Source organism: Chaetodon auriga, chromosome 6 (assembly GCF_051107435.1).
Source record: "Chaetodon auriga isolate fChaAug3 chromosome 6, fChaAug3.hap1, whole genome shotgun sequence".
In the NCBI taxonomy this organism is placed as follows: Eukaryota; Metazoa; Chordata; class Actinopteri; order Chaetodontiformes; family Chaetodontidae; genus Chaetodon; species Chaetodon auriga.
In genome coordinates, this window is record NC_135079.1 from 6,035,343 (window position 1) to 6,050,985 (window position 15,643).

At 40.8% G+C, this 15,643-nt stretch overlaps 1 protein-coding gene across 2 annotated transcripts in view; it reads left to right on the plus strand.

The window, feature by feature from the left end:
• lingo1a (leucine rich repeat and Ig domain containing 1a) overlaps window positions 1–14,143 on the plus strand; it is a 123,228-nt gene extending 109,085 nt beyond the window's left edge. For both annotated transcript variants that reach the window (XM_076732048.1, XM_076732047.1), the window contains one exon: window positions 10,131–14,143. In XM_076732048.1, coding sequence (XP_076588163.1) covers window positions 10,143–11,990 — 1,848 coding nt within the window. In that variant the 5' untranslated portion in view covers window positions 10,131–10,142 and the 3' untranslated portion in view covers window positions 11,991–14,143. The remainder of the gene's footprint in view (window positions 1–10,130) is intronic.
• Window positions 14,144–15,643: the final 1,500 nt, after the last annotated feature.

A 15,643-nucleotide genomic window follows, 5' to 3' on the forward strand; every position in this document is an offset into this window, starting at 1 on the left:
TGTAATGGAGAAACCATTATATTTGGCATTTCTGTGCTGTAATTACTTACATATCAGCCAGCATTTACACTGATAATAATGTATCTGCAAGTAGAAAATAATAGTATGTCCCGTTTACCAGTTGGGCTGTAATGCACTGCTGATGAATTGTCCTGCATGTTGGTCCTGAGAGCGGCATTTTAAACCCATCATTGACCATTTTTGTTAGTTTGTATTCTGTCCAAGATCTTCATCTTTTCTGTTCAACAATGCAACGTCCTTTTCATCCTGACAAGCATTTCTTCCAGCACCACAGATACTGACATACAGTAATGAATATTGAAAACAACCCCTGCACTGTTGGATGTAATATATGCTTCCTCCACTACAGAAGGCAACAGCAGTATTCTCCAGCGTCTGATCCTAGTGCATTAGCGTGGCATTTTCTGCATCGGGGTCACCTCTCTATCAACTAATTACAGCTCATTTCCCTTTAAAGGCTTCACTGTGAGCTGCAGGGCCGGCTAAGCAAAGGGGACATTTTTCTCGCCACACTGGGAGGAAAGCCTGTAGATGCCAGTCACAATTAAAGTCAATATGGCCCTGAGCCGCTCCACACTGTGCCCATCACACTTCCTACCAGCCAATAAGATACAGCCTAAATTATTCATGATGAAAGGAAGGCATGTTTCCATGTTGACTCCTTAAATGAGGAACCAGTGTGGCTCGCAGCGTAGTCACAGCTATTAAAGCTACATCCTACAGATATATACCCGTGGATGAGTTGATATAGTAGTTGTTCCATAAGTGCTCGCCCAAATACAAACACCCCCACCCACCCCCACTCACACTCACAGGGCAACTGCCAAATACACTTACTTCATCTAAGGGAAAAATTTATTCACTCACAAATTGAGTGAGAAGAGTGGTATGTTCAGCTCCCCCTCGCAAAACGCTCATTTATCCTCCCTCCACCCTCGAATTAATTTTTTGGAGATATTCAGTAGGGTTCTTATGTAGAATTTAACAATTTTAATGTCTTCACCTTTCAAGAAACGATTCTTCCCCAGCAGCACGACTTGAGGACTGTTTTGATTTCCATAAGTACTGTCATTCTTAAATTAAATCTGACACGATGTCTTACGCGGAGTAGAAGAGGTAAGGGCTTGATTTAGCTGCATAATATTAACTCATCACTCATGAATGATTAATTCTGAGCAAAAATCTGGATTATTTAAATACGTTTGGATGCTCTGGCAGGATATGTGAGTGAGTTGACAGAGACTTTGTTGTTTTGTATTATTTTATATGTCCTTCAGTCTGGGGTTGTGAACTTTAACTGAATACAATCCATAAAAAAAACATATAGGAAGCAATCACACAACCTTTAATGTGATTATTGTAACAAAAACAACTGAAGCAGGGGGAATCTTTCAGGCAGACACTGGCTCTCATTCTAAAATGTAGTTTGATTTGATGCTCTTGCTTTTAATGGAAAACTGGTTTTCAACTCGTCCAGAAAACCAGTAGCTGCCTCATGTAGGTGAAGAAAAGATGGATGATTACATAAGTAAATGTTTTCATGGCTGCTCATCAAAGCAGCGATGGGGAAACGTGTTATTTTCCTAAGCTCCTTTGCTTTTTGCACAATAGCCTGTGAATTCATTACAATAATAATGGTGAGACCTCAGTGTTTCCTCCTAATCAGAAGCTGCTGGGTACATTATGCTGGAGAAGGAAAAGGTTTCTTAATATTGATGAAAGGGAACTGAATAACACAAGTTCACAAAGACAAATGTGTATCTTAACTCCAAGTTATCTCAAATGTTATGTGGGCACTTTATACTACGTTGTGCAAACAATCACATAATTTTATTTTAGTGTGAGCAAAGCAACCTTGAAGAATGAGTTATTTGGGGCCATTTTCATTTTCAAGTTTTAATATTGCCTTGGGGACTATTTTGTGTACTGAAGATCTAAAGCAGAGCTCAAGAACCATGAACAATTAATTTGAAATAACCTTTAATAAGCTCATGTCTGCCACAGAGATGTAATTAACTGAATGTTGTTGTTTGCAAATAGCAGTAAAGTATGTGTTTTGTTGTAAATATCTGCAGAATTAGGCTCAAGCATGCAATTAGGCACAGATTTTTCAATTACATGTTTATTAAATGTCAAATTGCCTCTTTTGTTTGACCAACAGTCCAAAACCCAAAGATATTTCTTGTAATGATAACTTGAAAGCAGAGAGCCTGTCTTCACATTCAAGAAGGTAATATTTGACATTTTTGCTTGATAAGTCACTTTAATGATTAATCATTTATCAGGCTTGTTGGCTGTGGATGCACTAATCGATTAATCAATCAGGCATTGCAGCCAGTAGATGGGAGTCTTTCAGGATCTCTGGCCTGATGCCATTTTACCCTTTCATAGTCATTTCTATAGTAGTCAGAGAAACAAAGTTTGTGATCTGAAAAATTAATAAAATAGCATCTCTAGAACTCTAGGTTTTTTTTTTTGTTTTGTTTTTTTTTCAAAAAACATACCCTCTTTGGCCTTTTCCATAAAACAGACTTTCTTAAAGCACCTCATGGGGCCTTGTTAGTGCTGGCCTTTCAGTCTTGCAAACTAAACAAACTGGAACAAGCCAGGTTCAGCCCACACGCTAAAACACTCATCCAAGATCAGTATCCAGTATAAAATTCACAAGTACAAGCCCTGTGACCTTCATCGGGTGTTGTTTCTCCTCCATTTATTGCCATGGCTGCAATGTTTTCAGTTTTGCCAGTGTAGCAGCAAGTGGTGCTCCGGTGCACTGAAGGTTGGCATCTCCTGCGGTGTTTGGAGAGGAGTCCATGTGTGACCGCGTGCCCCCATGACACCATCGTCTTAAGTCTAGAGGGCTCTGTCAGCAAGTTGTCCCCAGCCCGAAAGATCAGGCCTCAGAGTGGGAGGACACAGCTTCATGAGACAAAGCAATACACAGACAAACGAACAGCGTCTGTCTGTGTGTGTGTGTGTGTGTGGGTGTCTGGGTGTGTGTGCAGCAGCCCTCCCGCCCGTGGAGCATTTCCGTTCAGCCTTGGGAGCAAAAAAAAAAAAAAAAAAAGGAAACGGCCATTCCAGCAGGTCTCTCTGGGGAAGCTCAATCTTTCACAATCGAGCTGTTCTGCTTAGTTACTCTCTGCTCCCAAACACTCAAAATGCACTGCAGCTGCTCTAATACATACATCAAGTTTTTAGCCACTCAGAAGTGCATAGTTCCAGTATGTTTGGACTAATGGAGTCTTTTTCCTCATATTCTACCAGGCCATATATTTTTATACTACAGTATATTATGGCTACATCTGGCGCCATCATCAGGTCAAAACTTACATTAGTCCAAAACGTATTATCAGCAAAACCAATAATCAGCTGTACTTTGTCTTTAGTGCTAATTAGCAACGTTTAGCAGGGTGAACATGGTGCACAGCATACCTGCTAAACAACAGCGTTTACCGTTGCCGTTGCCGTTGCGAGCATGCTAGCATTTAGCTCAAAGCACCGCTGTGCCTAAGCAGAGGCTCGCAGAGCTGCAAGCTGTTGATTGTCAGCCTTGTTAGTTCAACATCGAAACTTCCAGCCGCGCACAGAAGAACAAGATAGCAGAGAGAAATAAACTGATGTGCTCGTTTTCCAGCTGTATCACATTTTTAACAGATGAAGAATTGTTATTGGATGAATGCTTGTTGCTCGCACAGATACTCGGACGTTTGGTGCCAATTTGCTTGAATAAACATATAAGTGCACAGCAATGACTGAGCTTAGCATGAATCAAAGCCAATGTCAGAACAAGGCAGAGTGACATTGTTGCACTTTAGAGGCACAAATTTGATCATGTTTATAGCAGTAGAGAGTAAAGAGGTTGCTTTTAGAGCTAAATAAATCCATATAACAAATAAATAAATCTTCTCTTTTTGACAAGATAAATCTAGATAACATTGACATTGGTTAAGGTGTGCACCTGCTCAAAGCTCAAAGACCAAACCACCCACGCATTTTAGATGAAATATTATAATGATTGTATAAAACTGAGGTGAAAAACTGTTATCTTTGAGCTAGTTAGCATCACATAGCTTTCTATAGCTTTCCAAAAAAGGAAATATAGTCAGATGGTGATGAAATATCATTTGCCACGATCACACACAGCACTCAAATTTGTTAGAACGAAGTGTCAGTCTATTCTGGCTTTGATTAGGAAGTGACATCTGATGTTATTCCTCTAAACACAACTATTGGCAGGCTCCTTTTTTTATTTTTTGGATGTTGTGAAAGGAGCGTGGGTTCTTATTAATGACTGCTGATCCGAGTCCTTCCAAGATTCTGGATCCTCTTTATAAAAGTCTGACATTCTGGAGGCTGTTCCTCTTTGAAAACACATCTCCTTAAGAACGAAACATTAATGGTGATTCTTTGAACATGGCTGGGGAGACGAGGCTAATGAGCTTAATAACGATGGAACATCACATGAGGACACACACTCCCTCTCTCACACATAACACTAAGCCACATCTGTGAAAATGATCCCAAATTAGGAGCTTGGGTGAACTTGGGTGCAGTGAAGTGTTTTTAACAACCACAGAAAGACTGATCACAGCGCACAGTGTCACCCATTTGGAAATTATGGAATTTCTGCCATTATTATTAGCAATTTGTTTGTTTTATTTAAAAACTAAAGAAGGGAAATCCCACTTGATCTAATTAGATTTCTCTCCAATTTGTTTAATTAATATTTGCAAACATGGAAATACTGAAAAAAACAAATCAAACTAGAAAATGCAACAGATACAGCCAAACCATTTAACCTGTGACCACCACAACAGTGCATTTAATTGATTACTTTTACAAGCAACCACACCACTCAGTCAAAGAAAAGAGGCAACAGCCCATATTTCATACATATATAAATATATATTATCCTTTTTAAAACAAATCTTACAAGAGAGATTTAGAGTTAATTCCGCTTTGGTCTCTTTGGAGGCCATTTGTGGTGCTGTTGAATTGTACTGCATCTTATTATAACGTTTCATTATTATAATCTTGAATCAAAATAGAGACCCGAGCACCGCCGGGAGGCAGAAAAACAATCATGGCCCTATACGGAGAAGTGTTTATCATATATTATCCACCGTGCTTATTTCACTGAGGGTAGACTAAATATTGGAAACATTTTAATCATTTCCATGTGTGCATGCTGAAGGTAAACAGCTGCTGATGCTTTCCGAGTGACTCTTTTCTCATAAGAAGTATTTGTAGCTGTGTCAGTGAGCCGAGCACCTGCACAGAAATGGTAATGACCCCTTTTGGAGGTGAAGTTCAGGAGGGACATGTAGACAGGTTTCATGGCAGGGTTTCATCAGGACAACAGCTGGCCACTGTAGGAATTCTGCACCTTGTTGCACCAACCAGCTTCTTCACCTGGATTAGGGCTTTGCTGTCCATCTGTCGGGCGTCGGCTTACATTTAAGCCCTGCCATTTCACAGCCCCGGCTCCAGCCAGCTATCCCACCAGGCAGCTTAGCTTCTCAATGACACGAGGGTAACCTTTTTCTCGAAATTCAGCTAGGCGACATTATAGCAGTGTGAAAGTGATCTTACTTGGGGAGCTAAAGGTCAGACACTCCTGGTTAAGATGGATTTAGCCAAAATGTGGCTGTCAATATACATGTTCGCTGTTATCACTCCAAGCTGCTACTTACTGCAAAGAATTGAACCAATAAGCATTTTAAGAAGCAGTTTAATTTATAATCTCAGCAGCTGGGTAGAATGTGTTTGTTTCTCAGGATGCACAAACAGATTAATTATCAAATTATGAAAAATGATAGTAATACTGCACAGTGTTGGTGAAGATGAAATGCATACTGCCCCATATGAATTTGTTATATCTACTTAAGGAGGAGATTTGGGATAGCAGCATCTGCTTACTGCAAATTGTTTCGGATAGGCTACCAAAGCCATGCAAATAGTCCAGTAAATAATATTCTGCAGCTGGGTCTGCCCATTCAGGATTAGCGTGGCAGCTGACTAAGCAGTTTGCAGAGGAAGGGGCTTTAAAGGCTTTTAACACTTTGTGCTGCAGATAACGTCAGCATCATCTCAGGGATTTCCCACAAGCTTACAGGTATTTAACTATGGTATTTAACAAGGCTCAGGAGTGATGTCTCTTGACAGGTAAACTAAAGCTTTGGGTGACAGTGAAGTCTGAACAATGCCCACCTCCACCTATGCTGGATTGTGCTAATTGAGGAGAACTTAATGGCCTCATTCAGACGCATGGAACAAGATTTACTGGAGTGATAGCATGTTGGATGTGAAGGCTCCATGTGGACAGAAAGCAGTGAAAACAACTTACTGCAAGTGGGGGCATAAAAGATGTTGTACATGGAGCCACAGGGTTTAAATACAGTGAATCCAAAAGATTGGTCTTTCTAAAAGAAAAATTACCCAAAACCAGATCCTGTGAGCTGCCGCACTGACAGCTGCTTTGCTCAATATCGCTCACCGGTTTCATTTAAAAAAAAAAAAAAAAAAAAAAAAGACAACTCAACTCAACTCAGACCTAAGGTCAGTTTTTCTTATTAAGCTAATAAAAAAGTCAGGCCATAGGTTATTTATTGAAAAGTCTCTCAGTCTCAGGTCCTCCTGCGGACTGAGCAATAAATACAATATACAATAAAGGAGCGACACTGGAGCAGAAGATAAGGGGACGCTTCGTGCAAAATCCTTCTACTCTGCTCGCGTGCTCTCCCCAAGAACTCAATGGAAATGATGGCTTGATCTTTTTGTTGCTGTTGTGCTTATTGTAACGCAGTTAGCTTGTTTATACAGGATCAAAGACTTAAACTGCGGAAATGATCCTGACAAAGAAACAATTTCATAATCAGATTGCCTTGTTCACAAGAGAACATGAAGATGTTTAGAGAAGAACCAGATAAAGACGGCTGACGAAACCCTCCTGCTGCAAATGTTCCATCATTTGCAACATGACAGCTCGGAACTTATTAAAACTTTCAAATAAACTGGAGATATTGTAACAGGTTGACCAATTAACCACCACAGATATCAACTAAGTTGTTTTGTGCAAAGGGAGACTAAAAATCGTACTCATTGTCCTTTTAATTAGGACGGTACATCCAATAATGAGACTTCCTGATATGAAGCAACATCTTCAGGATCCCAATGGATTCTGTCATAAAGGCATTAATCTCACCATTCATTGATCTAGTCATTACTGGTCTTGGACCGGTGGGCCCTCATTTATTGAGCACCGTTGTCTCACTTCTCCTCAACCACATTCATTCCTTTGAGAAGCACGCCCCCTCTCACTTCACCTCAATTAATGTGATTCTCTGGGAGCTCACTGGAGTGCTGATTGGAATGAAGAACTGCATTCAGTCTACATGCCTGTGAGGGAACGATAACAGCAGATCATTAACAAAACAGAGCTCCAAATGTTTACCCGTGGATGGCATTCTTCATCTTAATGTGTCTCTGTCTTTGCTCATTTCTCTCCATATTTGCTGCTGAAGCCATGTGCAATAAATGCGGGAGCTCGTCATGACATGGGCGCACATTTTGAGGGAATAACTAAAAGCTTTTGCAACATTGTCTCTTTCTAATGGATCTTGAAAAATAATCAGATGTATAATGAATGAGTTACCAAGTGTGATTTTATGGGTATTTCAGCCCTTAATGAGTGTGAGGACTCATTAAAAAGCCTGACTTGGGTCCATAACCTGCTGAAGATGCAGTCATGGAGCTTTACCAACAAGGGATTATGATAATTTTGCTGATTGTGTTTCAGTGTCAGTCTTAATAGACTTGGACATAATAGCATCTCATTGACTGATATCCAATATGCAATATCCACACGATAGAGGGTGACAGATGGAATTGAGCTTGTGATAAGACCACTCCTTCTTCTTAGGTGTCTTAGCATGCCATACAAAGCCCCACACCACTCCATCTCACAACGCTCAGCACTGACTTGATCAATGTAGGTTAAGGAATAAGAATGATTGAGTATGGCTGGAGGCAGGACGGAGCACAGCACACCCTGGTGCAGGCCTATGATCTCAGATGTGCCATCAACTCTGCCTGTGTTAAAATCACTTCATTACAGATGGTATCATCAAATCCGCAATCTGAACTTTGACCTCAGAGGGAATAAAATGAAATTGAGTAAATCTGACCGATAAAGCCCCCTTTTTTGATGGGCCTGATGTCCAGTTGTCTGTTGGTTCAGGGAAGAAGTTAATAGGGGTGACTGCAATGGTAGTAACATGTCACCCCATAATTAAGTGTCAACCATAATATCTGAGATTTCCCCTCCTTTTCTCTGCAGTCTCAATCCGTCACATGTAATATGGTCCATGAAATGTGCTGAAGCACAAAAGAGTGCATTATCCTCCTTCACAAACCGTATGTGAAGGAGGAAAAAAGCATCATGTGACCAGTTAGCAATCGACTTTAAAGACAAATTTAGAGCAAGAGATGAAACTGCACACCACTGGCAAAATTCTATGTATTGTGACAGCCATCATGCATAGACAGGAGTCCCCCGGGGACATGTCTTGATGAGTGCAAATTAGATGTGAAGGATTTTGTTCCTTTTTTTTTTTCTTGCACATTTAATCATGTCTGTGAACCACAATCCAAATCCATGTGCTGGAATGTTAGAAATAATGTCCTTTAAGTGACAATGAAATGATTCATCAGAACCTAAATCATTAGTTCTTACATCCATCTGCCCTTTACTAATGAACCCCTCATACAACCAATATGTCGGACTCATTGTCTCTAAACAAAACATGAAGGATGCTCCTGTATTCAGGTCACTCCATAATGTAAATGGTGCCATCATGGTTCTTTGCATATAACTTGAAACTCTGAAATGATAAAATCAATTGATAATTGCATTGTTAGTGGAAGGGCTTCATGCGTGCTAACAGCTGACATAGAAATTAAATATGGTTTGGTTTTTTTTCACTTGTTCGCTGTATTTATCTCTCCGTATCCAATTACCTGGTGGTGTATGGTCTATATTTTATCGTAAAAGATTGCGTGAGCAGAGTGTCAACCACAGCACATACATCACACTTGCCACCATCAGTCTTTGATTGCATCCTCCTGCTACTGCTGCTCCACCAACCCCCCGACTGTTTTCTTTTTTTTTTTTTTTAACTCACACAGCAAATTCAGGCTGGAAGGAGGAAGAGAAGAGTGGGGATGAAAAAGACTTTATGGTACCAGAACAAACCACAGATGCGCTCAGCATATGTGTCTGTGACACAGCATGAATTGGATTACCGTCTGAAAAATGCTGTTAATTCCACTTGAAGCTGTGCCTCTTCGCTTTATATCAGGGCAATAGCTTTGACTGATTGATCGTTGCAAGGTGTGCAGTGGAAATGGTGTTCAGCATTCCACAGCAGATACAATGAGGAGGCAGTGCAAGATTTATGTAGATTACTAGAATTATCTGGCCTTTGATTTTCTTCCTAAAATCAGTGCTTCCTCCTCTGTATCACAAATAGGTCTGATATTATGCTGTGCATTCACAGCAACTACTTGCATTTAAAATAGTCTTTTAAAGCTCTGTGCAGAAAAGTGAACGATGCAGAATTCGAGTGTCAGCACTCTCACGCATGCACATACGTTACTCCTCGCAACCACCCACCTCAGATCATATTTATTCTGTGTCATGAATATTGCAGCATTCATACTCTATGTTCTGTTAGGAATTGTGTCACATGAGAATGGCATCCTTTTAGCACATCTGATTGTTGAAGTAACGATCTGGCAGCAAACAGACACGGTGACTGAAAGAAACTGTTTTAATACAAATTCATACTGCTGTCAATTCACACCGCTGTCCTGAATCTTCCACCACATATGATGTAAAATTGCTGAATTTAGCAGAGAATGGCATATTTGAGTATCAGCCCATAGCTTGGTGACATGTAGCCTCAATTGAATTTTCTCATATTGTTCGTGTTTATCTCAAAAGGAATCTGACAGAACCTTGTGAAATGTTCGATAGTCGAAATCATCAGCGTGACCTTCATGTGAATTTCTACTAAACGCTTCGCCTTGTCTCTGTGTCTCCCCAGGTAACCGATAAGATGGCAGCCGGGGAAGCGACTGGGCACAGCTACCTGGTGGCTTGCTGGCAGCCCATTTTGATCCTGATGCTGGGAACCGTGCTGTCTGGCTCCACCACAGGCTGTCCATCCCGCTGTGAGTGCAATGTTCAAGAGCGCTCTGTGATGTGCCACCGCAAGAAGCTCATGACAGTCCCTGAGGGCATTCCTGCAGAAACAAGACTGCTGGACCTCAGCAAGAACCGCATTAGAACCATCAACCCAGACGAGTTTGCCACCTTCCCCAACCTCGAACACCTGGAGCTCAGTGAAAACACGATCTCCACTATTGAACCTGGAGCTTTCAACAACCTTTATGGCTTGCGGACATTGGGGCTGCGTAGCAACAAGCTTAAGCTGATCCAGCTCGGTGTCTTCACAGGCCTGAGCAATCTCACGCAGCTGGACATAAGTGAGAACAAGATCGTCATCCTGTTGGACTACATGTTCCAGGATTTGTACAACCTCCGATCTTTAGAGGTGGGTGATAACGATCTGGTTTTCATCTCCCACCGAGCTTTTCATGGCCTAAGTAGCCTTGAGCACCTGAGTCTTGAGAAGTGCAACTTGTCCTCTGTGCCAACAGAGGCTTTTACCCACCTCCACAGTTTGATCACTCTCAGGCTGCGCCACCTCAATATCAATGTCATACGGGATTACTCCTTTAAACGGCTCTATCGGCTGAAAGTGTTGGAAATAGCCAATTGGCCATATTTGGATACGATGACCCCAAATTGCTTGTACGGATTAAATCTCACCTCCCTGACCATTGCAAATGCAAACCTGACGACGATTCCGTACGTAGCCCTGAGGCATTTGGTTTATTTGCGCTTTCTTAATCTTTCATATAACCCAATCCATACCATTGAGGGGAATAAGCTCCACGATCTTCTGCGTCTGCAGGAATTTCACCTGGTAGGTGGCAGACTGGCAATGATTGAGCCCTACTCCTTTCGTGGTCTGAATTACCTGAAGATTTTAAATGTGTCCGGAAACTCCCTTAGCACTTTAGAGGAGTCTGCTTTCCATTCAGTTGGCAACCTGGAAACCCTTGCCTTGTATGATAATCCCTTGGCCTGTGACTGCCGACTGTTATGGGTTTTCCGACGACGCTGGAGACTGAACTTCAACAGGCAGCAGCCTACCTGTGCCTCCCCTGAGTTTGTCCAAGGCAAAGAATTCAAAGATTTCCCGGATGTTCTGCAGCCTAACTACTTCACATGCCGCAAGTCTAGGATTAGGGATCGCAAACCCCAGCAGAAATTTGTTGATGAGGGAGCCATTGTTCACTTTGCTTGCCAAGCAGATGGAGATCCTGCTCCAGTGATAATGTGGCTGTCCCCGCAGAAAAAGTTTATCACCACCAAAACAATTGGAAGGCTGTCCGTGTTGCCAGATGGTACCCTTGAAGTGCGCTATGCCCAGATTCAAGACAATGGTACATATGTGTGTATAGCTAGCAACGCAGGCGGAAATGACACCTCTCTTGCTCACCTGCACATTCATAGCTACTCGCCTGACTGGCCACACCAGCCCAACAAGACTTTTGCCTTCATTTCCAACCAGCCCACTGAAACTGGTGCTAACGGTACAAGAGCCAACGTCCCTTTCCCCTTTGATATAAAGACATTGATCATTGCAACCACAATGGGTTTCATCTCATTTCTCGGTGTCGTCTTGTTTTGCCTGGTACTGCTCTTCCTTTGGAGCAGAGGTAAAGGCAACACGAAGCACAACATTGAGATCGAGTATGTGCCACGGAAATCGGACGCTGGCATGAGCAGCAGCACGGTGGATGCTCCTCGCAAGTTTAACATGAAAATGATTTAATGGAGCTGTGGAATTTATTAATTTTGAACTCAAAAATAAGACACATGGAAAAGAAGACATTGTCTTTCCTCTCTTACAAACCTGTGGATCCTGGTCTGTTAACATAGAGTAATATGTTTTTTCCTGACTGAAGTACTAGCGAGGAGGGCAGTTCCTGACTTTTCACAAGTGAGAGGGAATGAAAACACACCCAGTGCTACAGTGCATCGGTGGTTTCTACAAGGCCTGCGGGGGCATTAATTGAAAGTCAGATTTGTCATAAGCAGTTCATATTCCTGTGGATTTATACCGGGAAAAATATACCAGAAAAGAAAAACACTGCAAACAGCCAGAATGAGAGGGGCAGATCAGATTTTGGCCATCGCTGTTTTTTGTCTGTATTTTTCATTTAGTGTTTGTTTTTTTGTTTCCAAGTTTAGATGTCAAGTTATGAATGAGATTTGTGTGGGTTGATGAGCACATTTATACAACGTTGATGCATTTCAAGCACATCATCATTACAATACACCAGTGTTACGTTCGTGAATGCTATGTGCTACATATGGTCATTTTATTTATTCCCTGCAGTGATGATTGTTCTGTAATCCATCAAATGTATATTTGTATCACAGTACCTGATCAAAAATGTTGAGAAAGTAGGCCCCAGCTATTAGTAGAAATTCGCAACATAGTATGGCACAATTATACTATAGGAAACACAAAACTGTTAGGGATGGACCAAGAAAGTGCAAAGAACGGTACTGTAAAGCGGTTTACATTGTCGTTATGTGAAACTGAATGATGCACAAAAATAAGTAGTCTGAAAACACATCAGTACCAGTGAAAGTCTTACTATTGATGCCAATTCTAAGCACTGCACTGTAAAAAAAAATCAGCCAAACAGTGCACAAGAATAACTGCATTTTTAGAACAATAAATATAACGATATTTAATGTTGAAAACTAGCAGAAAATGCTGTTGTTAAATGTGGCTCTCAGTATAGGATTTTAGCATTGGGCAGTGGTCTGATAGCACCTCTTTAGCCCAGTATCTGTATCAGTATCAGTGTCACTCATCCCTAATTTTCAGATGTAACCAGATTGTGCTCACACATGCATTGAGGGCATGATACAGAAGGAAATGTGACATGTCGTTGATATCTGTACCCACAATAGATGCAGCATCTATCTTTCGGTTCGGCGATCAAACAGAATTGGTTGATATTGGCACCTTGATACTATCAAGGCTTATCCCTGACATTTTAAATTGCATTTCAAAAACTATTATGTAATGGTATTATTTTGTGCTCAACATGATTGTGAGGAATAAAAGTTGTGGTGCTCATGTTTTTGGATACAATGTGCTCCTGAAGCTGTAGAATATTTCTTTCATTGTTGGTTATTTTTCTTGATTGTTTTATGAAGTCAAAGATTTATTTATGCCGATGCTCCCCCCCATTAAAGCCATGGAAATATTACCTTCCAGGATCATTTACAGGTTTGCTATTCCCCAGAAATGTGCAATGTTTGTCAGGGGAAAAAGAACTGCGCATTATGCTCCAAGTTGGCCCTGCATATAAAATCTGAGGTTACAGCCTTACCTTCTCAAGTACACACTGTGGACAGCTGGGCCTTGCAAACGTGTGTGAGGATAAAGGCTAAGTTATTTATGATGGATGACATTACAGACAGCGACAGTAATGGGCTGGAAGTATGGACAGAATATGCAGATGGGTGGAGTGACACAGATGGTTTCACCCATGGAGCAATCTGATGCAGCTTTGGTGTAATCCGTTTTGCATAAAGGAAAAAAAAAAAACAGGATATTGCTCATGGTTCTCCCTCTTGCTGATTATGAATGCTCTCTTCGTTCAAAGTGTGGCTACTGTACCTAGCCTTTTTTGGTCCCGAGCGATCCCGGGATTCTGTTCTTTGTTTCTGTTATTCCTTTTTTTTAATTTTGACCCTGGACTATGTTGACCATGTAGTCCAAGCCAACTTTTTACACAAAAAAAATGTACTAAAAAAGAAATCTATGGAAAATACATTCAAATTGTTCTGTGCAATAAAGGTAATATGCAGATTTTTTTTTTTTTAATTAACAAAATTTTGTTGATGTTGAATTGTTGAGAATATGGTATGTTGTATTAAACAATCTATGGACTTTTTTAAACACATGATGGTCCTAGCTTGATTTTAAAGGTGTGGTTTGTAAGATCTTGACTGTCTCATAGCCGGAAATGACAGCTGTGTATCTGTGGGGTTTAGATAATGTTGGTCTTTCCCAAATAACACAATGATGACTTCAACAATAATCTCACTTACAGGCCACAGTAAGCTGGCAGAGTCGTATTGATCTTATTGCAATTTCTCCATAAATATAGATGTGTTACAGATAAATTAAGATGAAAGACATCGAGAATGAGCTAAGAAATCCCTTTAATGCAAGTCTAGCTGAACATTTGGGGTATTTTCTGTGTATCAGTGACCAAATTAGCAATTTAATGTTGGATTTCTTTGATTGAATACCTCATTAAATTATGATGCAGACCGCAAGGTAATTTAACATCATATGTTTAAATGCTAATTACTTATTTATAGAGGCATTGGTAGTTCACTTGTTCACTTGCTAGGCCTCTAAACATTAATTAACCACCATTAGTAAGGGATCACAAACATTAAGATATGTATTGGGAATATTACTAATTCACGCTGCAGATTTGAATCTTAAAGAGCCAATATTGGTAATTAGTTGGTGAACTTCAAAATGAAGCAAAAAATAGCAGCTGTTTAAGATTGAATAATGTCTCTCAGCGAAAGATGAGTAAATTAGGTTGCCTTTGAAGGTAATGGGAAATGACCAAGGATACGACTAGGACAGCCTAGTTTCATGAAACGCAGCGCTGAACTGCATTAAGTTTGGATCTCTGTCCCGTTCCTTTTTATTACACATCTTTGCTTCCTTGGTTAGGACCCCATGGGGACTTTCGATGTTCTTTTTTTTTTTTTTTTTTTCCTCAAGCTGTATCAAAGCATGCTCATTTATCTTCTGACTTGAAAACAGACAGCCAGAATAGAAGAGGAGAGACGCTATTCTTGAGGCCTCCGAGCCCTTGGGAGTAATGGAGAAATCCATTGTTTTCATTCCTCAGATATTAGATCTGTGCTTAAAATTCTAGGTCAGGAACAGGCTGATGGATTCTGACACCGCACGACAAGTCGCCTCTCCTCAACTGCATAAAAATACAGACACACCTCTGGGTGTTCCTTGCACTCATCCAGATCCATGTGCTTAATGACATCTGGGAAACACTGCACGTAAGCAAACAAAAGTGTGAATTCGCTGTTGGCGGTGCCTCTGTCACACAATGGAAGCCTCAGATGCCGAAAATAAAAAGCAAATCATTTGAGATTTTTGTTTAGATGCCGAATCTAAACTCATGGCTGGGAGGCTGTTTCTCATATCCATATCAAAGGGTTCAATTTAAGCCTTTGTTTAGGTCTGTGTTTCCATATTATATCTACTGTATGTTAATTCGCCTATTTCAGTCACTGTCAGTCAAACCCGATACGTCAGCGTTCCTGATGACTTTGGTAACACACATTAATCCAACAGGGAACTGAGTGGACTGGAAATCAAGGGTGCTTTTCATTTTATTTGAAATGCCACATGCC